Below are 21,450 nucleotides of genomic sequence, written 5' to 3' on the forward strand. Positions count from 1 at the left end.
GGTGGTTGCAGCTCATCTGTGCAGATCAGGGGTTTCAGTCTTCCCCTATCTCGACGACTGGTTGTTGAAGGCGGGCTTGCCCCAGGCAGTCGTCTCCCACCTTCAGACTATGGCCGACCTCCTGCATTTGCTGGGGTTCTCCATCAACGTGCCGAAGTCGCACCTGATTCCCTCTCAGAAGCTCCTCTTCATCGGAGCGGTTTTGGACATGGCGCAGTTTCGGGTTTATCCTCCCGAACAGCGTGTCTGGGACATTCGGGCTATGATTCCGATCTTTCAGCCCTTGTCATGGGTTTCGGTCAGGATGCCCTTGAGGCTGCTGGGCCTCATAGCCTCCTGCATTCTGCTGACCAATCATGCCAGATGGCATATGCGGGCTCTGCAGTGGGACCTGGTTCAGAAACAGGACAGGGGCTACTACCCAGTTATAAACCTTCGAAAATTCAACAAGTGGCTGGTTTATCGCCACTTCAAGATGGAAGGTATCCATCTATTGAGAGACCTATTGCACAGCGACGACTGGATGGTCAGGTTGGATCTCAAGGATGCATACCCGACGATTCCGATTTTTCCCCCTCACCGGCGTTTCCTCCAGTTCTAATGGAGGGACAAGACTGTCGAGTTTACTTCTCTGCCTTTCGCTCTCTCCTCGGCCCCTTGGTGCTTTACCAAGGTCCTGCATCCAGTGATAGAATACCTCAGGGGGCAGGGAATTCGGATGATCGTCTATATAGACGACATGCTCATCATGAATCAGTGCCCTCCAGCTCTCAGCTGGTAGGTGCTCTCCGTGGTGTCTCTCCTTCAATCGCTGGGTTTTGTGATCAACCAAGCTAAGTCGTCTCGCTTCTTCCACTACAATCACATTCCTGGGTTTTGTCATAGACTCGATAAGAGCAACATTGAGCCCCCCATGTCCAGGAAGGTGGCAAAAATCCGAAACCAGGTCCGACGGTTACTAAAGAAGTCTCAGACCTCCCTACGCAGCATTGCCAGGGTAGTCGGCCTCCTGTCTTCCTCAATCCAGCCTATATTCCCTGGTCCTCTGCACTTCCGAGCTCTACAGAGGCTCAAGGCGTCTTCCCTATGAAGAGGCCTCTCTTACGCTCAATGGAGGAGGCCAAGGAGGAGCTCAATTGGTGGTTAGCCCAAATAGAGTCATGGAACGGTCGTGCCATATTCGGCTCCCAACTGGATCTCGTGATACAGTCCGACGCCAGCGGTTCCGGTTGGGGTACCCATTGAAGAGAATTCACCACCGGAGGCCTTTGATCCGCATTGAAACAATCTCTGCACATAAACTGCCTGGAATTAATGGCAGGTTCCTTTGCGGTTCGTTGTTGGACCAGGGACAGAGCACAAGCTTGCGTCCTTCCCAAGATGAACAACGTGGTGGCGGTGCGCTACATCAACCATCTGGGGGGCACACGCTCCAAAGCCTTGGCAAATCTGGCCAAGAGCTTCTGGGAGTACTGCCTCAATCATCAGATCCCTGTGAAGGCAGACACCTTCTGGGCCTGGACAACCAGATGGTAGACTGGCACTCCCACCACTTGCGGGACTCCAGTCTGTGGAAACTGTTTCCCCTGATTTTTCGGGGTCTTTCAGAGCTATGGGGACCTGTTTGCATCGCCCCTGGATCACAAACTCCCCAGGTACTTCAGTTGGAGGCTGGATCCAGAGGCAGCGGCCACAAATGTATTCCTCCAGAACTGGGCGACGGAGGTGGGGTATGCCTTTCCCCCTTTCGCGATGGTCATGAGATTGACGACTCAGGTTCGCAGTCAAATGGCGAATCTGGTGATAGTCACCCCAGTGTGGAAGTCGCACGCATGGTTTCCAGTTCTGATGGAACTTTCCTGGAGTTCTCCAATCCGACTACCCCAGCTGTCTCATCTCCTGAGCGATCCAGCGGGCAATCCTCACCCACTGGTGACGTCCGGTTCGCTGCCTCTCATGGTGTGGAGGATTACAGGACTCGATGGCAAGTGCCGGGCCTTTTGAGAAATGCTGCAGACCTCCTCTCTCTCGAGCATGGTCGGATGGAAATGTCAAGAGGTATTGTTCAGCATGGGCACGCTGGATGGGTTGGTGTCTGCAATGACACCAGGATCCTGTGGGGCCAAACATTGTCCATATCCTGAATTTTCTGGTGCATCTAGCCTCAGAGGACCTGGCCTATTAGTCGATCAATACCTTCCGCTCTGCTATCTCCGTGGGCCACTCCATGGAGGCAAGCCTCCAAGTGGGTGAACATCAGCTAGTACGGAAACTTCTTCAGGGAATCCGATTATCGCTCCCTCCAGAGCCCAGATATTCGGCCCTTTGGGACGTGAACAAAGTCCTCGATTTTCTGACGACCTGGCCGAGCAACTAACACCTTTCTCGCAAACAGTAATCTGCAAAGTTGGCGATGCTTCTATGTCTGATATTGTGTAGATGAGTTTCCGACATCCGGGTACTAGATGTCACGGGTGGTTCTTTTACGCCTGATGGAGTCACCTTCCATGTGTCACGCAGGACTAAATGTGAGTCTAGAGTTATCTCTTATCCAGCCTTCCCGGAAGTAGCTATATTGTGTGTGGTAAGATGTATTAAGGCCTAAGAATGCATGACGGAAGAGTTACGTTCCCACAGGGAACGTCAATTGCTGATAGCCCTGCGGAAGCCATTCAGAGCAGTGTCATATCCGACTATTGCCAGGTGGGTTAGATGGCTGATGTCGGAAGCTGGTATTGATACCAAGTTCTTTGGAGCGCACTCGACGATGGGTGCGATGGCTTCAAAAGCTTTTGTCTTGGGAGCCCACTTGGAGGACATTCTCAATGCGGGACCTGTGGCAGCGACTGCGCAAGCATGTCCTACAGAGTGTGGGAGTAACTGTCTAATAAGCAGGCTGTGTTCATAGACCGCAATGCTAGCCTGCAAAAGAAAACATTTTCTTCACCAAGGAGTCCAGCCTCTTGACTTCCATATCAGGGAGTGGTAGGGAATGCACTTTGGGATGTTGAGGTCCAGACCACCAAGCTCTTTGGGGAAGGGTAGTGAGTGAGGAAGGAATATGCTACTTACCAGTATGCATCTGTTCTTGGCATGTAGAGCTGCAGATCTACACATTTGTGCATAGATCGCCATCTGGTGTTGGGCCCGGATGTTTGCAGTTTGTTTTTCCTCTTGGAAAGTCTTTGGAAGTCACGAGGTCTGGGACTCCTCCTTTGGATCGTATTGCGCATGGGCTTCGGCTCCATCCTCAGATTGTTTTTCGCCAGCAGGGAAAGATGGAGCGTAGTAGTAACAGTGAAGATGCCCATGTGTGTGCTATCTAAATAAGATAAACTGGAACAGATAAAGGTAGCCGGGGAGGCAGGTGGGCGTGTGTAGATCTGCAGCTCTACATGCCAAGAACAGATGCATACTGGTAAGTAGCATATTCCGTTCGAGGCATATGAGCTGCAGATTACACACTTGTGCATAGATTATATAGCAGTACCCACAGTTAGCAGCGACCACCCGTATCTGTTGCAGTGGTTTGAAATAACGTTTTGAATGCAGCCTGGCCCACAGTAGCTTGTTGCTTAGTTTGCACATCTACACAATAGTGTTTAGTGAAAGTGTGCGGTGTTGACCATGTAGCTGCTTTGCAGATATCATCTAATGATATGTTCCCTAAGAATGCCATGGAAGCCCCTATTTTTCGTATAGAATGGGCTTTCGGGGGAATGGATAGCGTTCGCTTTTCTTTATGGTAGCAGATTTGAATGCATTTTACAATCCACCTAGCTATCCCCGATTTTGAAATGGGGTTACCTTTGTGTGGTGGAGAGAAACAAACAAACAGTTGTTTGGTCTACGGAAAGGTTGTGTTCTCTGAATGTAGTATAGTAAGGCTCGTTTGACATCCAGTATGTGAAGAGCCCTTTCTGCAACGGTCTGTGGTTGTGAGAAAAATACTGGTAGTTCTACTGTTTGGTTTATGTGAAAGGGAGAAATGACTTTAGGGAGAAATTTTGGGTTGGTACGGAGAACAACCTTAATATGGTGCATTTGGAGAAAGGGTTCTTCAATGGTAAGTGCTTGTATCTCACTGACCCTTCTAAGGGAAGTGATGGCTACAAGAAAAGCGGTTTTCCATGTTAGGAATTGTAGTTCGCATTTATGCAGAGGTTCAAAGCGAGGCCCCATTAGCCTTGTGAGAACGATATTCAAGTTCCACACAGGTGAGGGTGGCACTCTGGGGGGAATTATTCTTTTAAGGCCTTCCATGAAGGCTTTAATGGCAGGTACTCTGAAAAGTGATAGGTGCTGCCTGTTCTGTAGGTAAGCTGCAATAGCTGCGAGGTGTAGTCGAATGGATGTATAGGCTAGATTGCACCTTTGTAGGTGGAGTAAGTAGCCTATTATGTGTTGAATGGGCACGTCCAGTGGATTGATGGTATTGTTATGGCAATAAATAACAAAACGTTTCCACTTGGCGGCGTAGCACGCTCTAGTGGTCGGTCTTCTAGCTTCTCTGATGACGTTCATGCAGTCAGGGGGAAGATTTAGGTACCCGAATTCTAGGATTTCAGGAGCCAGATCGCAAGGTTGAGCTGCGCTGGGTCCGGGTGTTGGATCTCTCCATGGTTCTGGGTTAAGAGGTGTGGAGAGAGGTGTAGTTTTTGGTGCAGCACTACAGATAGTTCCAGCAGTGTGGTATACCACGGTTGTCTGGCCCACGTTGGAGCTACTAGGATTAGTGTGAGGGAGTGTTGTTGTAGTTTGCGCACCACTAGTGGAATGAGTGGGAGAGGCGGAAAAGCGTACGCAAATCTGCCTGACCAGTTCATCCATATCGCATTTCCTTTGGACAATGGGTGTGGGTATCTGGCGGCGAAGCTTGGGCATTTGGCGTTTTCGTGGGTGGCGAAGAGGTCTATCTGTGGATGCCCCCACATTTGAAAGTACGGGTGAAGAACTTGCGGGTGAAGCTCCCACTCGTGGATCTGTTGTGTCTGCCTGCTGAGCAGATCTGCCACTGTGTTTTGGACTCCTGGGACATGCTGGGCTAGGAGAAAGATTTTCTGGGGTATTGCCCATCTCCATATGCTCTGTGCTAGGTGAGAGTGCTGTGGAGAGTGTGTGCCGCCTTGTTTTTTAATATAATACATGGCTGTCATGTTGTCTGTTCGGATCAGGACTGCCTTGCCTGAAATTTGAGTTTGAGAAGATTGCTAGTAACTCCAGATAGTTGATATGGAGTAACTTTTGTTGAGGTGTCCACTTGCCCTGTGTGCCCTGTGTGGTGAGATGTAGTAGATGAGCTCCCCAGCCTTCGGAAAGGTTTGTGGTGTTCCACCACTGCAGAGAGCGATGGGTGCGACCGTCTACCAACACCAGATCTGTTAATTGACCCTGGGCCTGGTTCCATTGGCGCGCTAAGCACTCTTGGAGAGGACGCATCTGGAGTCTTGCGTGAGGCACTATGAAAATGCAAGAGGCCATCATCCCTATTAGTTGCATAAACACTCGAGCTGGAAGGCAGTGTTGTAGTGCGAATTTTGCGCATAGAGCTTGAATGCTTGCAATCCTGGCAGGATTGGGGTAGGCTAGTGCTCTTGAGGTGTCTATGGTGGCACCGAGGTATTGTTTTATGTGGGATGGTTGGAGATGGGACTTCTGGTGGTTTACTGTGAATCCCAGCTGGTGGAGTAATTGAATGGTGGTAGATGTGTGTTGAACACACTGATTGTATGACCCGGCTTTTATCAGCCAGTCGTCTAAGTATGGGACGACGTGGATGTGTTCTCTTCGCAAATGTGCTGCTACCACTGCTAGGCACTTGGTGAATACCCTTGGCGCTGTTGTGACTCTGAACGGGAGCACCTTGAATTGGAAGTGTTGTCCGTCCACTACAAATCTGAGGTACTTGCGGTGATCTTTGTGCACCGGAATGGGAAAATACGCGTCTTTTAGATCTAAGGTGGTCAAAAAGTTGTTTTGGGAGAGGAGCGGAAGTACCTGCTGAAGCGTTACCATATGAAAATGGTCGGAGTGTATGTACGTGTTTAGGTGCCGGAGATCTAGGATGGGCTGCAGAGTCTCGTCCCTTTTTGGTATGAGAAAATATAGGGAGTAGACTCCCATGTTTTGTTGGTTGGTAGGTACGGGTTCTATTGCCTGTTTTTGTAGGAGGGAGATTACCTCCTGCTTTAGGAGTATTAAATGTTTTTGTGACATTGGGCGCTGCCTGGGTGGAATGTGTGGGGGGGTAGATATTAGTTCTAGGCAGTAGCCTGATTGAATTATTTGTGTCACCCATTTGTCTGAGGTGATGGTAGCCCAGATGGGAAGGAAATGTTGGAGTCTGCCCCCGACCGGAGTGGAATGGTCTGGGGGGAGTGGGGGGGGGGGGAAGTCATTGGGTAGGTGTTGTGGCAGAGCGGGCGTTGTTTGTTTTGCCTCTGCCTTTATTATTGTTACCCCTATAGCCGCCTTTTTGATAACCCCTCGTGAAGGTGGACTGAGTGGGGGATTTGTACGAAGTGGACGCGGTGTCTGAGGAGTAGCCTCTAGAGGTACTTCGAAAGGAAGAGCGGCGAAAGGAGCGTCTAGGAGGGTGTGACTGTAAGGCTCCCATGGACTTCGCCGTTTCCGTATCCTTCTTCATTTTTTCTAGGGCCTCATCCACCCTTTGGGCCAAATAGATGTTCCTGGTCAAAGGGATGGTTAAGGATGGAGGCTTGTACCTCCGGTTTAAACCCTGATATTCTTAGCCAAGCATGGCGACGGAGGACGACGCTGGTATTGATGGCCCTGGAAGGTGTGTCTGCTGCATCTAAGGCACAGCGTATAGAGGTGTTAGTGATAGTCTTACCCTCTTGAATTAGTTTGTTGGCCCTAGCTTTATATTTTTCAGGGAGGTGGTGCATTATGCTTTATAACTCGTCATAATATGCCCTGTCATATCGGGTCAGTACTCACAACCCTCTGCTCCGGGGTGATGTCCTCCACATCTGAGTCGTCGGCCTCGGAAGCGCTGACGAGGCCCTCTTCGGTGTACCGCTCTGGAGCGTCAATGTCTTCTCCGAAGATGTCGTCCGGCATAGTCGCCGAGGAGTGCGCCATAGTTCTTCTGGCTCATCGGTCCCGAATAGTCTTTTTGGACCGGAAGGACTTACACGCCGGACAGTCTCGAGCCTCGTGTTCAGGGGAGAGGCAGAGATTGCATACCTCGTGGAGATCAGTGTGGGGGAATTTGGACCCACATCGAGGGCACTTTTTAAATGGAGTCCTTTCCATTAGCCAGGACCGAAGCTTGGAGAGGCCCGAAGGCCACCGTCGCCGACTGGAACTGAAGGTCCGTGCCGATGAGAAGGCGCGTCGAGTGGGGGAGATCGCGATCGAAACAATACCGCGGTTTGGGGTGAGGATTGCGCATCGACCGTCGAACTGGAAGCTGTTCGGAACCGGAGCGCGAAGATCACATCCGAGCCCGATGGCGGAAAAAACAATCTGAGGAGCCCCTGTGTTGAGCGGGAGTAGTGGTTCAGATGTGGAGACTCCTAGCTGCAGCACCTCTATTGAGATGTTAGTCTTGACTGCCAAGGGCAAGTAAAGGTCTAGGACCTCAGCCACCCTCTGCATAGCAACTGCATATGAAGCTCTCTCCCCCTTAGCCATGTTAGGGGAGGAAAGCGTACCAGTTTCTGGATAGGTGTCCAGTCCACTGGCTTCACCAAGTTCCTCACACCAGTCCAAGCTAGGGTCTTCCTCATATGGCTGGTATTCTCCAGGGTCCAGCAACCTCTTCCATTCTTCCCCGAGTCCCAGCCCAAGGAAATAGGGCTCAGGCTTCAATCTAGAAGGCAAGGGTCTTGTTTGCACCAAATTTCGGTGACGCCCATCCGGCTCCAAATCTGAGTCAGTGATCACAATGGGAATAGTGCCGGGAGTGTCAGAATCGGGACCAGCATCTGGTAAGGTCGAGTTGGTTTGACTGGTGCCGGTCCGGATCCAGGAATGGATCCATGGGGGTCCTCTGGAGCTGGGACCGTAGCTGCTGGTGTGGAACTAGATGGGGTCGGGCACCCAAAATATGAAGAGCATGGCCTCATAGAACTCTAAGTTGGGCAAGGTTCGCTCCAGCTCCCGGAAAATGGGGAGGGGGGAAGGAGAGGAGTTGCCCCCTACTGCGGAACCAGGCCTTGAATGTCGACGCTCCCTCGTTGGACAACTGACCTCTCTGACGACTTTTCTTGTGCCTCAACTTACCAGAGTGTTCTGAGGACTTGGAATGGGACGACAACCTCGGACACCGCACGTGCTCCTGGACTTTCCTCTCGAACGGGACCTTGTTTCACGAAGCGTAGTATGTCAGGCCGCCATGAGCTTTAGGAACGGCTCCTTCAAATCCATAGGGTTCATGGCGCTGTAATCAGGGCACAACTTTGGGTAGTGATCACACTCCAAACACCCCAGGCAGACAAGGTGCGGATCCATCACCGACATCAGCCAATGACTCCACAGGGTTTGAATCCTGTCTTCCTAGATGATATCTTCCTAACACACCAGGAGGTAAACCTAAAAAAACTGTTGACTAAAACATCAAAAAAATCCAGTCTAACAGTGACTGAGGGGTAGCTCTTCTCTGCATCAGTACTAGCTAGTGCGGAAAGAAAGTAACTGATGTCAGTGCGCCTAGATAGCTCCTATATTGGTACAGCAGCATCACTTCCGGCACAGCCAACGGCGGACATGGGCCAATCGACGCCACCTATGGGCGTGCAGGGGTACTGCTCACAAAATATGTTCTGGATTCAGTCTAACGCCTGGGAAATTCAAAGATAAGGATTAGATTAAGGTGTTTCAGTGCCTACTTTGGACTCCTTTCAGATTTATTTACGCAATAATATTTTATGTCATACCACATTTATTAAATCTTTGTGCTTGGAAATAAATTCCCCATTTGACCGTTGTTCTAATTCTCGCACTGAAAACCTGTCCACTGCAGCATAGTAGCCCACCTCTGGGTCTCGTTACAGAAGAACAGTTTTTGCTTTGGTCGCAAGGAAAGCACAAATTACAAACCCAATGCCTATTTGACTGTGCTAACTTCACTAGACAAAGATAAGGCATATTTTCCGTAATAAACTCCTCTTCTTGTCGTTTGTATAGGAGTAGAACCTACTACTGGTGGGTCTTTTTAAACAACATGTCGATCATTGAATGTTTTTTCTTGCAAACAGTGCTCCCTCGGTACCAAACCTTCTACAAAATCCTTCAGTCCATGCAGTTTCCTCACAGAGCACAACATTCCAGCGCTGAGCCCCATGGTGGGAATAAAATCAACAACGGTGGAGTCTTTGTACTGTTGTCCTGTGAAAGTTGCGGGCACATGAGCATACCTATGAGTCATCTCATGCATGCTTAGCTCTAAAAATGAAAAATGTGGAGAAAATTTTTGCAGTACTCTGAATCCAATACCAGATGGCAGGAAACTACACAGCATGCACTCGACAAGAACATTTATTGAAAAACTAATTTTTGCTCCTTCTACAAGATGTAGCAAAAATGATCTCTTCAAGATTAGGCCCTGTAGTATTCAATGTCTGAAAACGACTGTGACTCAAGGGTGTAGTGAAGCCCCCGCTGTACCAGCTTCAGTTGGGATGACAGTGGACAGATTCAATAGTTTTCTTCTTAATTTGGACAGTGACTCTCAGGTCATAAGATGGAACAAGAACTAATAAATGGCAGAAAGAAGATACTGTGACAAGGTGGCTAAAGGAAGGCGAAAGAACCAAATGTTTTCAAAGAGAAAGAGGAGTAATGACAACCGCAAAATAAATGTGAGGCAAAGGAAGGAAGGAAATAAAGGGAGGTTAACAAAAAAGAATATAACAAAGAAAAGTAGAAATGAGAAGGAAGAAAACTTCCCTTGGGGAAACAATACCTGGGGGATTTCCCTCAAAGAGTTGGAATCGCATGCTTCACTCACACACTCCGTTGTAGCCATATAGGTCAAAGTGAACAAGCAGTATTTTAATTTTGTGCCTACTCTCAAATGAGATTCCTCCAGAGTATGACAGGTGCTGCTGAGGAAGTACAAGAGTAGTTGCTACCTCACAGCAACTGTGTGAAGTAGTTAGTTTCCTTCATACAAATATCAGTGTCTGTAACAGATAACACACACTGAATGGTAAACAAAACCACCTGATCTCTGTTGGACATATGTATTTGCTAAACACTATTTCGGAATAATAAAGACTTACTGGTATTATTGATTAGATAAAGGCAACATCCTAAAGACAGACAAAGAAAATTGCATACAGAAATCAAACCACGTTGCCTTGTCAATTCAAGACTGTGCCACAGGAAACATACACAATGCTCAGGTGGGGATTGTTCCCCAAGTTAACAACGTATCAAATGTTTTGTGTGGTTTTAGAGCAATTGTGACTGCATGTTTCCAAGGCAGGGGCTCACTTTGCTGAAGTACATTGGTGACAGAGGGGAAGATGTGACAAACACAGTGATCTTGGACCTTTCTCACCTCAGGGCAAAGATTCCCAGTGGAAACGGAGGTGATCTTGCCTGGAGGCCCAGTGATATAGCAGTTTTTTCCTCCAGGACTCTGCTGTTGATCTGCAGAAGAGTTACAAAAGAAAGGATTATTAAATAGAGACACAATATAGCCAGGCCATCAACTCCAAAGTAACGCAAAGCCTATTGAACCACATCCAAGTAGATCTTACTAAATTGAGTCCACCCTATTTTGAAAATGCACTTCTCACTGAGCTCGCAACTTCACACAGAACCCCACCACTATCATAACCCTGTTAAAGGTCAATTCAGGATTGTTAAGGAACTGCTCTTACAGAATATAAAAGGCTGAAGTGTTGTGAAAAGTTTAAAATGCAACATCCTTAGCGATTCTACCAAATAAATAATTTCCTTGGGACCATCAGACACATACCATGAATTGCTAGTCACTACGCAACGTCACTGCAAACGTACTACTAACGAACAAGTTTCTTACCTTTGGTAACACATTACCCGGTAGAGACCCAATCTAGCTTCAGATTCCTTACCTTTGAATTTTCCAGGTGTCAAGCTGGATCCGAAAACTTTTGCTGAGCAATATCCCTTGCGCACAGCGTTGGGTGGCTCCATTCGATTCCGCGTGACGTCGGTAACATCTTGTCATGAAGTCGCGGGGCCTATATAGGCGCCACCCAGGTGCGCAGACGCCAGTACTTTTAGTTTTTTCCACACCAGAAGCACAGAACCACGAAGTAACTGACGTAGTCGTGTGCATATCTAGGGTCCTGAAAGGGGAGTAACACTAGCCCTATGATATTAGTCCGCAAAGGGGGAGGGATGGGTGGGGCTGTAAAGAATCTACAGCAAGATAGCGTCTCTACCAGATAATACGTTACCAAAGGCAAGTAACTTGTTCATCTGATAGAGACTTCTAGTTGCAGATTACTCACATTTGAATTAGATACCCAAGCCATACCATCTCGGCGGTGGGTTGAGAACCAATATCCTATACTAGGAAGTCCTGCAGGACCGAAAGGGCAAAAAGCCCTTCACTGAGGACCTGACCATAAATGCAGTAGTGTTTTACAAACATGTTCAAAGATGCCAACGTTGCCGCATGACTGACGTCTTCGACTGGGACGCCCCCTCCCCCGAGCCAAAGCCCTAGTCGCATCCTTTCCCCTGGTAGAATGGGCCATTAATCCCTCAGGGGGCTGCTTCTTTGTAAAGGCATAACAGATCGTGATGCAGAGAACGACCGAGCGAGAGATGGTCCTATTCTGCACTGTCCTTCCCTTCTTCGCTCCCACGTACCCCACAAAGAGTTGGTCATCCACACAGAACTCCTTTGTGCGATCAAGGAAGAATGACTACGCTCTTTTTGGGTCCAGCCGGGGGAGACGCTTCTCTTCCTCAGAAGGATGCAGGAGAGCAAAGAAGGTGAGCAACATGATGGACTGACCCAGATGGAAAGGGGTGACAACCTTTAGCAAAAAAGATTCCCAGATGCGAAGCACCACCTTTAGGGAAAAGACATAAAATAAGGATGCAAGCAAGATAACGCCTGCAGCTCACTCACCCTCCGGGGCGATGTAATCGCCAGCAGGAAGGCTGTTTTGATGGTCAACAGCCAGAGGGGACAATTGTGTAAAGACTCAGAAGGAGCCCACATCAGGTAGGTGAGGACCAAATTAAGGTCCCACTGCGGTATAACAAAGGGTGTGGGTGGAAACAGGTGAGCCAGCCCTTGTAGAAATCTATGTACAATAGGAGATTTGAGGACAGAGGGCTGGTCTGGCAGCCGCAAAAAAGCAGACAGAGCAGAAAGGTAACCCTTGAGAGTTCCCAAAGAAGAGCCCTGTTGGGCAAGGGTGAGAATGATCAAAGGACAGTAGAAAGAGAAGCAGAAAGAGGGTTTATGTACCTTTCTGTACAGTATAATACAAATTTCTGCCAAAGGTAGGCGTATACTGTCTTAGTGAAGGGTCGCCTGCCGCCAGAATAACATTATAGACTTTGGGAGGAAGGTCAAAAGCTATCAACTGTCGCCGCTCAATCTCCACGCATGGTTGACAGGTTCGGGTGGAGAACCCTCCCCTGCTGCTGCGAAAGACGATCATCCCGAAGGATGCTCATTTTCAGAAGTTCTGGATAGCAGACTCTCCTTTCCCAGTCCGGAACCACAAGGATGACTTGGACCCGGTCGCTCCTGATCTTCTTCAGAACCCTGGGTAGGAGTGGTATGGACAGAAAGGTGTACAGCACGCCTGAGCTCCACTCGGGACGAAAGGCGTCACCGAGCGAAAGCCGCCTTGGAACTCTAGCATGCAGTACTGCTGACATTACACATTTCTCTTTGGAGGCTAACAAATCTAACCAAGGTTCTCCCCACTGATGAAAAAGACCTTGAGCCACCTCTGACTGGAAGTGCCATTTGTGATCCGTGAGGCATCGATGGCTGAGTTCGTCCGCCCTGGCATTCAGAGAACCTGCCAGGTCTTGAACCAACAGGAATAGGACCTGCTGTTTCAGCCATGTCCAGATGTGTATGGCCACTCGACAAAGAATCCACGACCCCACTCTGCCCTGCTTGTTGCAGTACCATATGGCGGCGGTGGTGTCCGTGAACACTTGCACTAGCTCCTCCTTGACTGAGGGAAGAAATGCTTTCAATGCCAATCGAAGCGACCGGAGCTCCAACAAATTTATGTGGAGCTCCCTCTCTGCCGGAGACCAGTGTCCCCTAATCGCCACTTCTCCCAGATGGCCGCCCCATCCCAGAAGTGACGCATCTATCACGACTGTGAGATCTGGTTGGGTAAGGGAGAGGCGTCTGCCATTGACCCAATCGCGGTTCGTCAACCACCACTGTAGATCTCTTGCATTTCCTTTCAAGATCTGGACCAGGTCTGTGAGATTTCCTCGATGCTGTGCCCACTGGAACTTCAGGTCCCACTGCAGAGCCCGCATTCACCACCTGGCATGCTTTACCAACAGGATGCAGGAGACCATGAGGCCCAACAGCCTCAGGGTAAGTCTCACCGAAATCCAGAATAGAGGCTGAAACATCAAGATCATAACCTAAATATCCTGGACTCACTGTTTGGGAGGATAGGCCAAAAACTGCACTGTGTCCAGAACTGCCCCAGTGGAAGGGAGCGTCTGAGAAGGAGTCAGGTGTGACTTCAGCACGTTTATAGAGAACCCCAGCAAATGCAGGAGGTCCGCCTTAGTCTGAATTTGGGAGACGACTGTCTGGGGTGAAGACACCTTCAACAGCCAGTCGTCAAGCTAGGGGAGGATTGAAACCCCTAAACTGCGCAGACTAACTGCGACCACCGCCATCACCTTGGTTAACACCCAAGGGGCACTGGTAAGGACAAAGGGGAGCACGGTAAACTGAAAGTGTTTGTGGACTACCTTGAACCGCAGGTAACGCCTGTGGCCCAGCAGGATGGGGATGTCAAAATACGCGTCCTACAAGTCTAAAGCTACCATCCAGTTTTCTTGGTCTAGGGCAAACAAGACCTGAGCCAGAGTGTGCATCTTGAACTTCTCCTTCTTGAGGAAGAGATTGACGGTCCAAAGATCCAAAAAGGGCCAAAACTCTGTCTTCTTCGGAATCAGAAAGTAGCTGGAATGACGGCCACGGTTTACTTCTGAAACCGGGACTATTTCTATAGCTCCCTTGGCAAAGAGAGCTGTACCTTCCTCTTGGAGCAACATTAAATGATCTTCCATTTCAGCCGTTCCTGATCTGGCAGAATGAGCAGAGGAAAAGAGGAAAGGCAGAGAATAGCCTCCTGGACGATCTGCAAGTCCCACATGTCCGATGTTCTGAGGTGGAGAGGATGACAAATTCTCCCACCAACTGGGGTAGTGTGGTCTTGCAGAGTCAGCCTATGAGTGCTTGGGGGCTGCGGATGCCGGGGCAGGGTGGCCGACGACTTCTGGCCTCCATTCCTGGATTGGAATGCACTGCGTCCACGTCCCTGCACAACTTGGGCAGACAAGAGGCCCAAGGATCTAGCCGTAGCTCGCAAGTCCTTAAACCTGACCAGGGCCGAGTCTGTCTTTTCTCCGAAAAGGTGGGTTCTATCAAAAGGCATGTCAATCAGATTGGCCTGGACATCGCCCAAAAGCCAATAGTGCTAAGTCAGGTGTTGCGGCTCAAGACCACTGTCGTTGAAATTGATCAGCCCTGCAAATCTGTCTTATCTAGGCCACACCGTATGGTGAATTTTGCTGCATCTCTCCCATCCTTGACTGCCTGGGAGAGCACAGCCCGGGCCCCTCTGTTACTTGTGGCAGCACTTGAGCAACTGTCTCCTAAAGTGAATGGGAGAAATGGTCCAATAAGCATGCAGTATTCACCGACCGCAATGCCAGGCTGGAGGAAGAAAACAACTTCTTAACAAATGAGTCTAACCTCTTGGATTCCCCAGCCGGAGAGGCGGAATCGAACATGCCCTGGGACATAGTGGCCTGCACCCCCAAACTTTCTTGGGTGGGGTGCTGGCTGAGGAACTTTGGGTCACCCGGTGTTGGTTGATGGCGGCGTGCAATCGTCCTATTCACAGGAGCCCCTGTGCTAGGCTTGGACCACGTGCATAGAAGGACGTCCGTAAGTGCCTCATTAAAGGGCAAAAGGGTTTCGGAAGTGGAAGCCCCTCGTTGAAGCACCTCGGTCATGAGATTAGTCCTGACCTACACTGAGGGCAGTTCTAGTCCAAGGACCTTAGCTGCCCTCTTTACTACCACAGCACAGAATGCCCCCTCTTCCATAGCCACTGTTGGCGGAGAAAGCATGCCAGTATCTGAGAAAGTGCCCAGTCCACTGGCATCCCCAAGTTCTCCATACCAGTCAAATTTCCCACAGAGTAATCCTAGTGTCTCCTGAGCCTAGCACATATTCAAAGTCCTCAGGCGACAACAAAGAACATCTGGGTTCAATCAGCATTGAGCGACGTTGCTCCAGCTCTGTGTCGTTGGGGATGAGGATGGGGCTGGCACCGACTTTAGGTTCGATGCCGGAGGAGGTCCCGTTGGCATGATCAGTGTCGACCTGATCTAGGATCGGATTCTTGGGGCCACACCGGCGCCATGGCCGGAGCAGATGGCATCGAACCAGATTGGGCCCCTTCCGACTCTGTCGGGCCTGTTGGCCCACCAGCGGGGTCATTCTGCTCAAATACACGGCCCATGGCCTTGTAAAATTCTTTTATTTGAGCGGGAGTCGCTCCAGCTACCGGAAAGGGGGTGAGGCGCACATTTGACTCAGGCTCTGCAGAACCGTGCCTAGAGAATTAGTGCTCCTTACCTCTCTCATCAACCTTAGACAGCCAAAGTGAGGATGAAGTCCATGTGGACGACTTCTTCCTCTTCCCCAAGTGTCCAGAGGACCTCGAATGGGAAGAGGACGACTCAGGGCTCCGAGTTTTGCTGGACGGTGTCAACACCCGTGATGCGAGGAACTTCATTGCCCGCTCACTCAAAGCCTTTGGAGCCATGGCCCAGCAGTCCAAGCACGAGTTTGAGTTGTGGTCACACTCGACTCACCAGAGACAGAAGAGGTGGGGATCGTTACAGACATCATGCAGTGGCAGGCACCGCATGGCTTGAAACCGGTCTTCCTCGAAGATATCCTTCGCACACTGAGTGGAAAAAGTTCTGAATTCAACAAAAGTCGAGAAAAATCTGCCACAAAGCAACAGAGGGGTAGATATTTTCTGATCTGCGCTTAACTGGAGCAGAAAGAAAAAAACTGACATCTGCGTGCCTGGGTGGCACCTATTTAGGCACCGCGACGTCATAACCAACACTACTGATGCCAACGACGTCATGCAGAGCCGAAAGAAGCCACCCAACGCCGTGCGCAAGGGGTATTGCTCAGAAAAAGTTTCTGGATCCAGCCTGACACCTGGGAAATTCAAAGGTAAGGGATCTGCAGCTAGAAGTCTCTATCAGATTTGTAAGCTTTGAGGGACAAGGGAACAACATGGTATATGCACGAGAAGCAGCACTTGCATCTAATTAAGTACTTGCTACATTTCTTTCAACAAGGCATTTATTAAAATGTGCTGCACCCATACATACTGAGCTTTTTATAAACCATGTTAAGAATAAATATGGAATGCACTTCAAAGGAAATATTTAAAAATCACATACGTAGCAAGGTCTGTACTCTTTAGGGCCGATTCTGAACAGTTTTTTATATCTTAGTAAAATAACACTTTTTATGTATTTGGAACTCCCCTAAAAAGAACTGTGTTTCTTTGTGATTACTTCTAAGCACTGGGGGTCTTATAAAAGTATGCATCTGACAGTTGAGAATCAGCTCAGAGAGGAGGACCATTCCCCGATGTTGTTCCATCACAACTCATTTAAATTTTCCTGTTGAGAGTCCAGTTATAATCAAGTTAAAAAAAACTCTACGTTCAATATTTTTCTGAAGTGAATGTAGTTTGAGTTGGATCTTAGGCTGCCAAGGGGATGACCAATACAAATGTTATAAATATCCAATAATCAAAAGTACAGTATCATTCCACTCACCGGCTGAGGCATGAAACTGAGTATTTCTTTACCCTCATGGAAAATTGTTTTGGATCCCCCACCTGTGGATTGTTCTTTCTGAGGATAATCAAAGGGTGCAGGTTTAAGGGACACCGGCCAGGACCCAGAATTCTATATCCAAACACCACATGATGGCTTTGTTCCGCCCCAGAAGTGACAGGGCGCATATGTATGTAGGTGCCACCCCTGCATGCTGACATCAGTTTCTGGATGGACTATCTTTGTGTCCTCAAACGAGAAGTACAGAACAATTGGAGGTCCACAGAACGGGGATGTGGGAGGGCAGTGAGTAATATGTAGGTATATAGAGTATCCACCAGAACGAGCATTACTCAAGGTAAGTAACTTGTTCTTCTGAGGGACACATAGCAGATTCCTTGCTTTTGAATAGACACCAAAGGAGTCCCCCGCCCCAGAAAGTAGTGGGTCTTTGGAGTGGGATCAGATCATAAAGTCCTGCCAGACCGAACTGGAGAAAAGCCCTTTCCTTCAGATTTGGCTGTCAAGATAGTAGTGCTTCGTGATAATGTGCACCAACACCCACAAGATCAAGGACAGACATTCTAAATGCCAGAGCAATGGTGGCAGCCTTGGCCCTGTTGGAATGTGCCCTAAAGTTGTTTTGAAGGCTGTTTTTTGGCAATTGCTTAGCATGTCTTAATGAAAATAGCTATCCACCTTTAGAGTGCTTTTTTGCACCGCCGTGTCTTTGTCTCAGAGAACCCACCAAAAAAGCTCATCCACCCGATGGTCTTTGGTGTGATCGATGTAAAAGCTGAACGTTCGTTTGGGGTCCATCCAATTGCAAATCTCCTCCACTTTTGCGAGGTGAGTTGGGGAAAAATACATTGGGAGGGATAGTGATGCATTGCCCAAAAACAAAAGGAGTCACAACTTTTGGTAAGAAGGCGGCTGTCTGGAAAAAAGGTGGTCAAGGTCGATTGCACCGAGTGAGCCTCGAGTTACTGTCTAAATTCTCAATGAGCAGCTGTGCATCGGCTCGAAGGCAGTACACATGAGAAATGTCAGGAACAAATTAAGGTCCCACTGTGGCATCACAATTGTTTGGGAAGGAAAATGTGTGCTAAACATTTAAAAAAACATATCACATTAGTGATTTAAACAAAGGGAATTGGTCTGGTAAAAGCAGAAAGGGCAAATGGGCCGACAAAGTACCTTTAATAGTGCCCACTGCAAGGCCTTGTTGGGCAAAGATAAAACCAATGTAAAACAAATCCAACAGCTTGGCTTTCAAAGGGTCTGCCCTGCAGACACCACACCAAGTCACAAATGTATCCCAGCACCCAACGTAACTAGACTTGGTAGAAGGGTGTCTGGCAACAAGGATGACATCCACAACTTTGGCTGGAAAATCAAACTGTAAACTGTTGCTGCTCACTCTCCATGCAGGTGTAGATTGCACAGGCTCGGTAGAGCACCCTGCCCTGCTGCTGCCACAGAACATTCTCCCAAAGTAGAAGCCTAATCTGAGGGCAGTCACACATGCACAGTAGTTTCAGTTACCACACATGCCTGACCCAATCTGGGATCCCTTTGATAACTTGCGTCTGGTCATTCCTGAGAACTTTTGGCAGGAAAAGCAGAGGCAGAAAGTTATACGGGAGTTCCATGCTCCACTTCAGCTGAAATGCATCTCCTAGGAAGCAACTTCACGGGAACTCCAAAATGTGCAAATATTTTGACACTGTGTTTTCTCGATAGTGGTGAAAAGATTGAGCCAGGTTTCGCCCCATTGTTTTCAAACTCTCTGTGCAGCTTTGCATGCAGCGGTCATTTGTGATTCACCAGATCCTGCCAGGTGGTTAACAGTCAGGGAGATGCGCTGATGTTCCAACCCCCTCCAAAGGTGTACGACTTGGACCCCATGACGCCCTGCTTGTTGCATCTCCCCATAGCAGCGATTTGGTCCATGAAAATCTGTACCAGCATCCCTCTGATAGACAGTAGGGACGTCTTCAAAGCCAGACGATTGACCCACAACTCTAATGGCTTATTATGGAGCAAGGTTTCCGCCAGAGAACAGGGTCCTCTTATCACCACCTCTCCCAGACTATTGCCCCAACCCAGAAGGGATGCATCCATCACCACTGTCAGCTCTGGGTCGGAAAGGGAGAGTGGTCTGTAGCTGGTCATGTGGTAGTCAGAAAACTTTTTAAACAAAATGCCCTTGGAGGGCTTGTGCTCTGATACTCAACTCACACACCATAAACATTCAGGGAATCCACCCACCTGTCGTGAAAGGGAAAGCCAAAACCATCTAAAATTATTCCTTATCTAATGTTATATCAAAAACAATTCAAATCATACACATGTACACAATAGAAAAAGCTGTTAAAAACATCACAAAGGACAAAAAAGAAAATCTTTTTTATTCAAGAGTGATATAAAATATAAGACATCTATTTTTGTCATTGAAAGCGGTTAATATGAAGAAATCAATTGGAGTGATTGCATTATTTCATTGTTTATATGCAACACATTGTTCCTCAAATTTAACCCTAAATACAAGGGTCGACGCGTTTCGGTGGTATAAATCAGGATCAAGCCACCTTCCTCAGGGCAATAAAGCATTAATCTCTCTCATGAAATTATTATCCTTTATTGTTTATATCTAATAGTAGTTATTATCACCCACCTTGTTAAAAACCTTGTTGAATACCAATTCCGCAATTGTAAAATATGTGGTTTTCAACAAGGTGGCTGACACTAACTACTATTAGAAATAAAAAATAAAGGATAAAACTAAAACTTGATATTGTTTGCCTAAACCAATAATAAAATTATTTTATTTTTAATAGAACTATCATAGGAACACCTCGACTATTTAGCGGAGCTCATGATTTTTTTAAATATATGATCCAAATCTGGTAAGGTGGGATACGTCAGATATTACACTTTTGAAACCCTATAGGAGGTATGTGAAAAAGACATCTTGATTCTTTGACCTATACTTCCATTTCAATAGGAAGGCTTGATAGTACTACATTAGTGATATAAATACTGTGATTTTTGTTTTCAGTCTCCCTATTAGGATCGACTTCTGTTGAGAACAGTTGAGAAATTGCAAATCTGATCTCACCCGTATTATTGAGGCGAGTCCAAAATGTACAAAGGAATAATAAGTTGTGGTATGACTGTTGTACGAGTTACTTACCTTCGGTAACGATGTATATGGTAGAAACGTTGTGTAGCCGCAGATTCCTAAACTTAGAATATCCCCAGGCGTCAGACTGGAACCGGAAACCTTTTTGCAGCAGCACCTCTGCATGCCGGGGGACGGCGCCACACGACCTGCCCTAACGTCGTCCACGTACGTGACATCACCGAGGTCATATAAGTCCCTCCCGGCGCGCTGAAGTCAGTTTTTCCATGACACAACGCGGAGCCACCAATAAAAAAACGGTGAAAGTATGGGAACAGTGTGCGATGGATGAAAATCCGTGATAAATAAGGAGGATGGTGCAAGACACCATCGTAAAAAGACAGAACTAGACACTGCCTACCTAGAAGTGAAATAGCTGTGAGAAAGTACCTCACAAGTAATGTGAAGACCCTTCTCAAGTTCAACAAGGGAAGAATCTCTCAACAGACAGAAATAGACTGTTATTACCATGTAGAACAACAGATTAAAATAGACTGTCAGTACCATGTAGAACTGTGCCGTCCAGCAAGAACAGAGCACAGAGAGAACAAGAGTCCACCTCAGGAAGGCATGAAAAATGAAAAGACTGGCACTACTCCTAGTAGGAATGGAGGTCTGAAACAGAAGTTAACATATCCCCAAAGAAGACGACTGTAGAGGAGACCAGAACCCTGAGCCAATAGAGAAGGCGGGAAGGCAGCAGGAGAAGAAAAGAAAATGTATCTCCTGGTGAAGGTTAATCAAAAGGCATCATTTTAGATGTAAGAAACCGCGGTAAGGGAGTCAGCTGTATTAACTGTGTAACCATTTTACGGAATCTGCTCTCATTGCGGCTGCGGAGGGAATCCGTATGGCAGTCGACGGAGGCGGTAGAGCTATTTCAGTTCTCCTCGATCGGTCGGCTGCCTTTGATACGGTTAACCATACGTTTTTTGTGCAGCGATTAAAGGAGGCAGGTAACAGCCACCGTGCCTTGGCCCTTCTTTCCTCCTTTCTGCAGGACAGACAGCAATTTCTTAGTTGGGAGGGCTTGAAATCAGAGAACTTCCACCTGACCTGTGGCGTTCCGCAGGGTTCGGCTTTATCCCCCACTTTGTTTAATCTCTATGTGAGACCCCTGGCGGATGTAGTAAGGAAGCATAGTTTCTCTTTTGTTTCATATGCGGATGATTCGCAATTGGTCATCTCGCTGG

The 21,450-nt window shown here is 48.1% G+C and overlaps 1 protein-coding gene across 16 annotated transcripts in view; it reads right to left on the reverse strand.

Annotated features, from left to right (window-relative positions):
• Positions 1–21,450, reverse strand: part of AFDN (afadin, adherens junction formation factor) — a 1,598,291-nt gene that overhangs the window by 398,910 nt on the left and 1,177,931 nt on the right. For all 16 annotated transcript variants that reach the window (XM_085611917.1, XM_085611916.1, XM_085611915.1 and 13 more), the window contains one exon: positions 10,532–10,623. In XM_085611917.1, coding sequence (XP_085468043.1) covers positions 10,532–10,623 — 92 coding nt within the window. The remainder of the gene's footprint in view (positions 1–10,531; positions 10,624–21,450) is intronic.

Source organism: Triturus cristatus, chromosome 6 (assembly GCF_964204655.1).
Source record: "Triturus cristatus chromosome 6, aTriCri1.1, whole genome shotgun sequence".
In the NCBI taxonomy this organism is placed as follows: domain Eukaryota; kingdom Metazoa; phylum Chordata; class Amphibia; order Caudata; family Salamandridae; genus Triturus; species Triturus cristatus.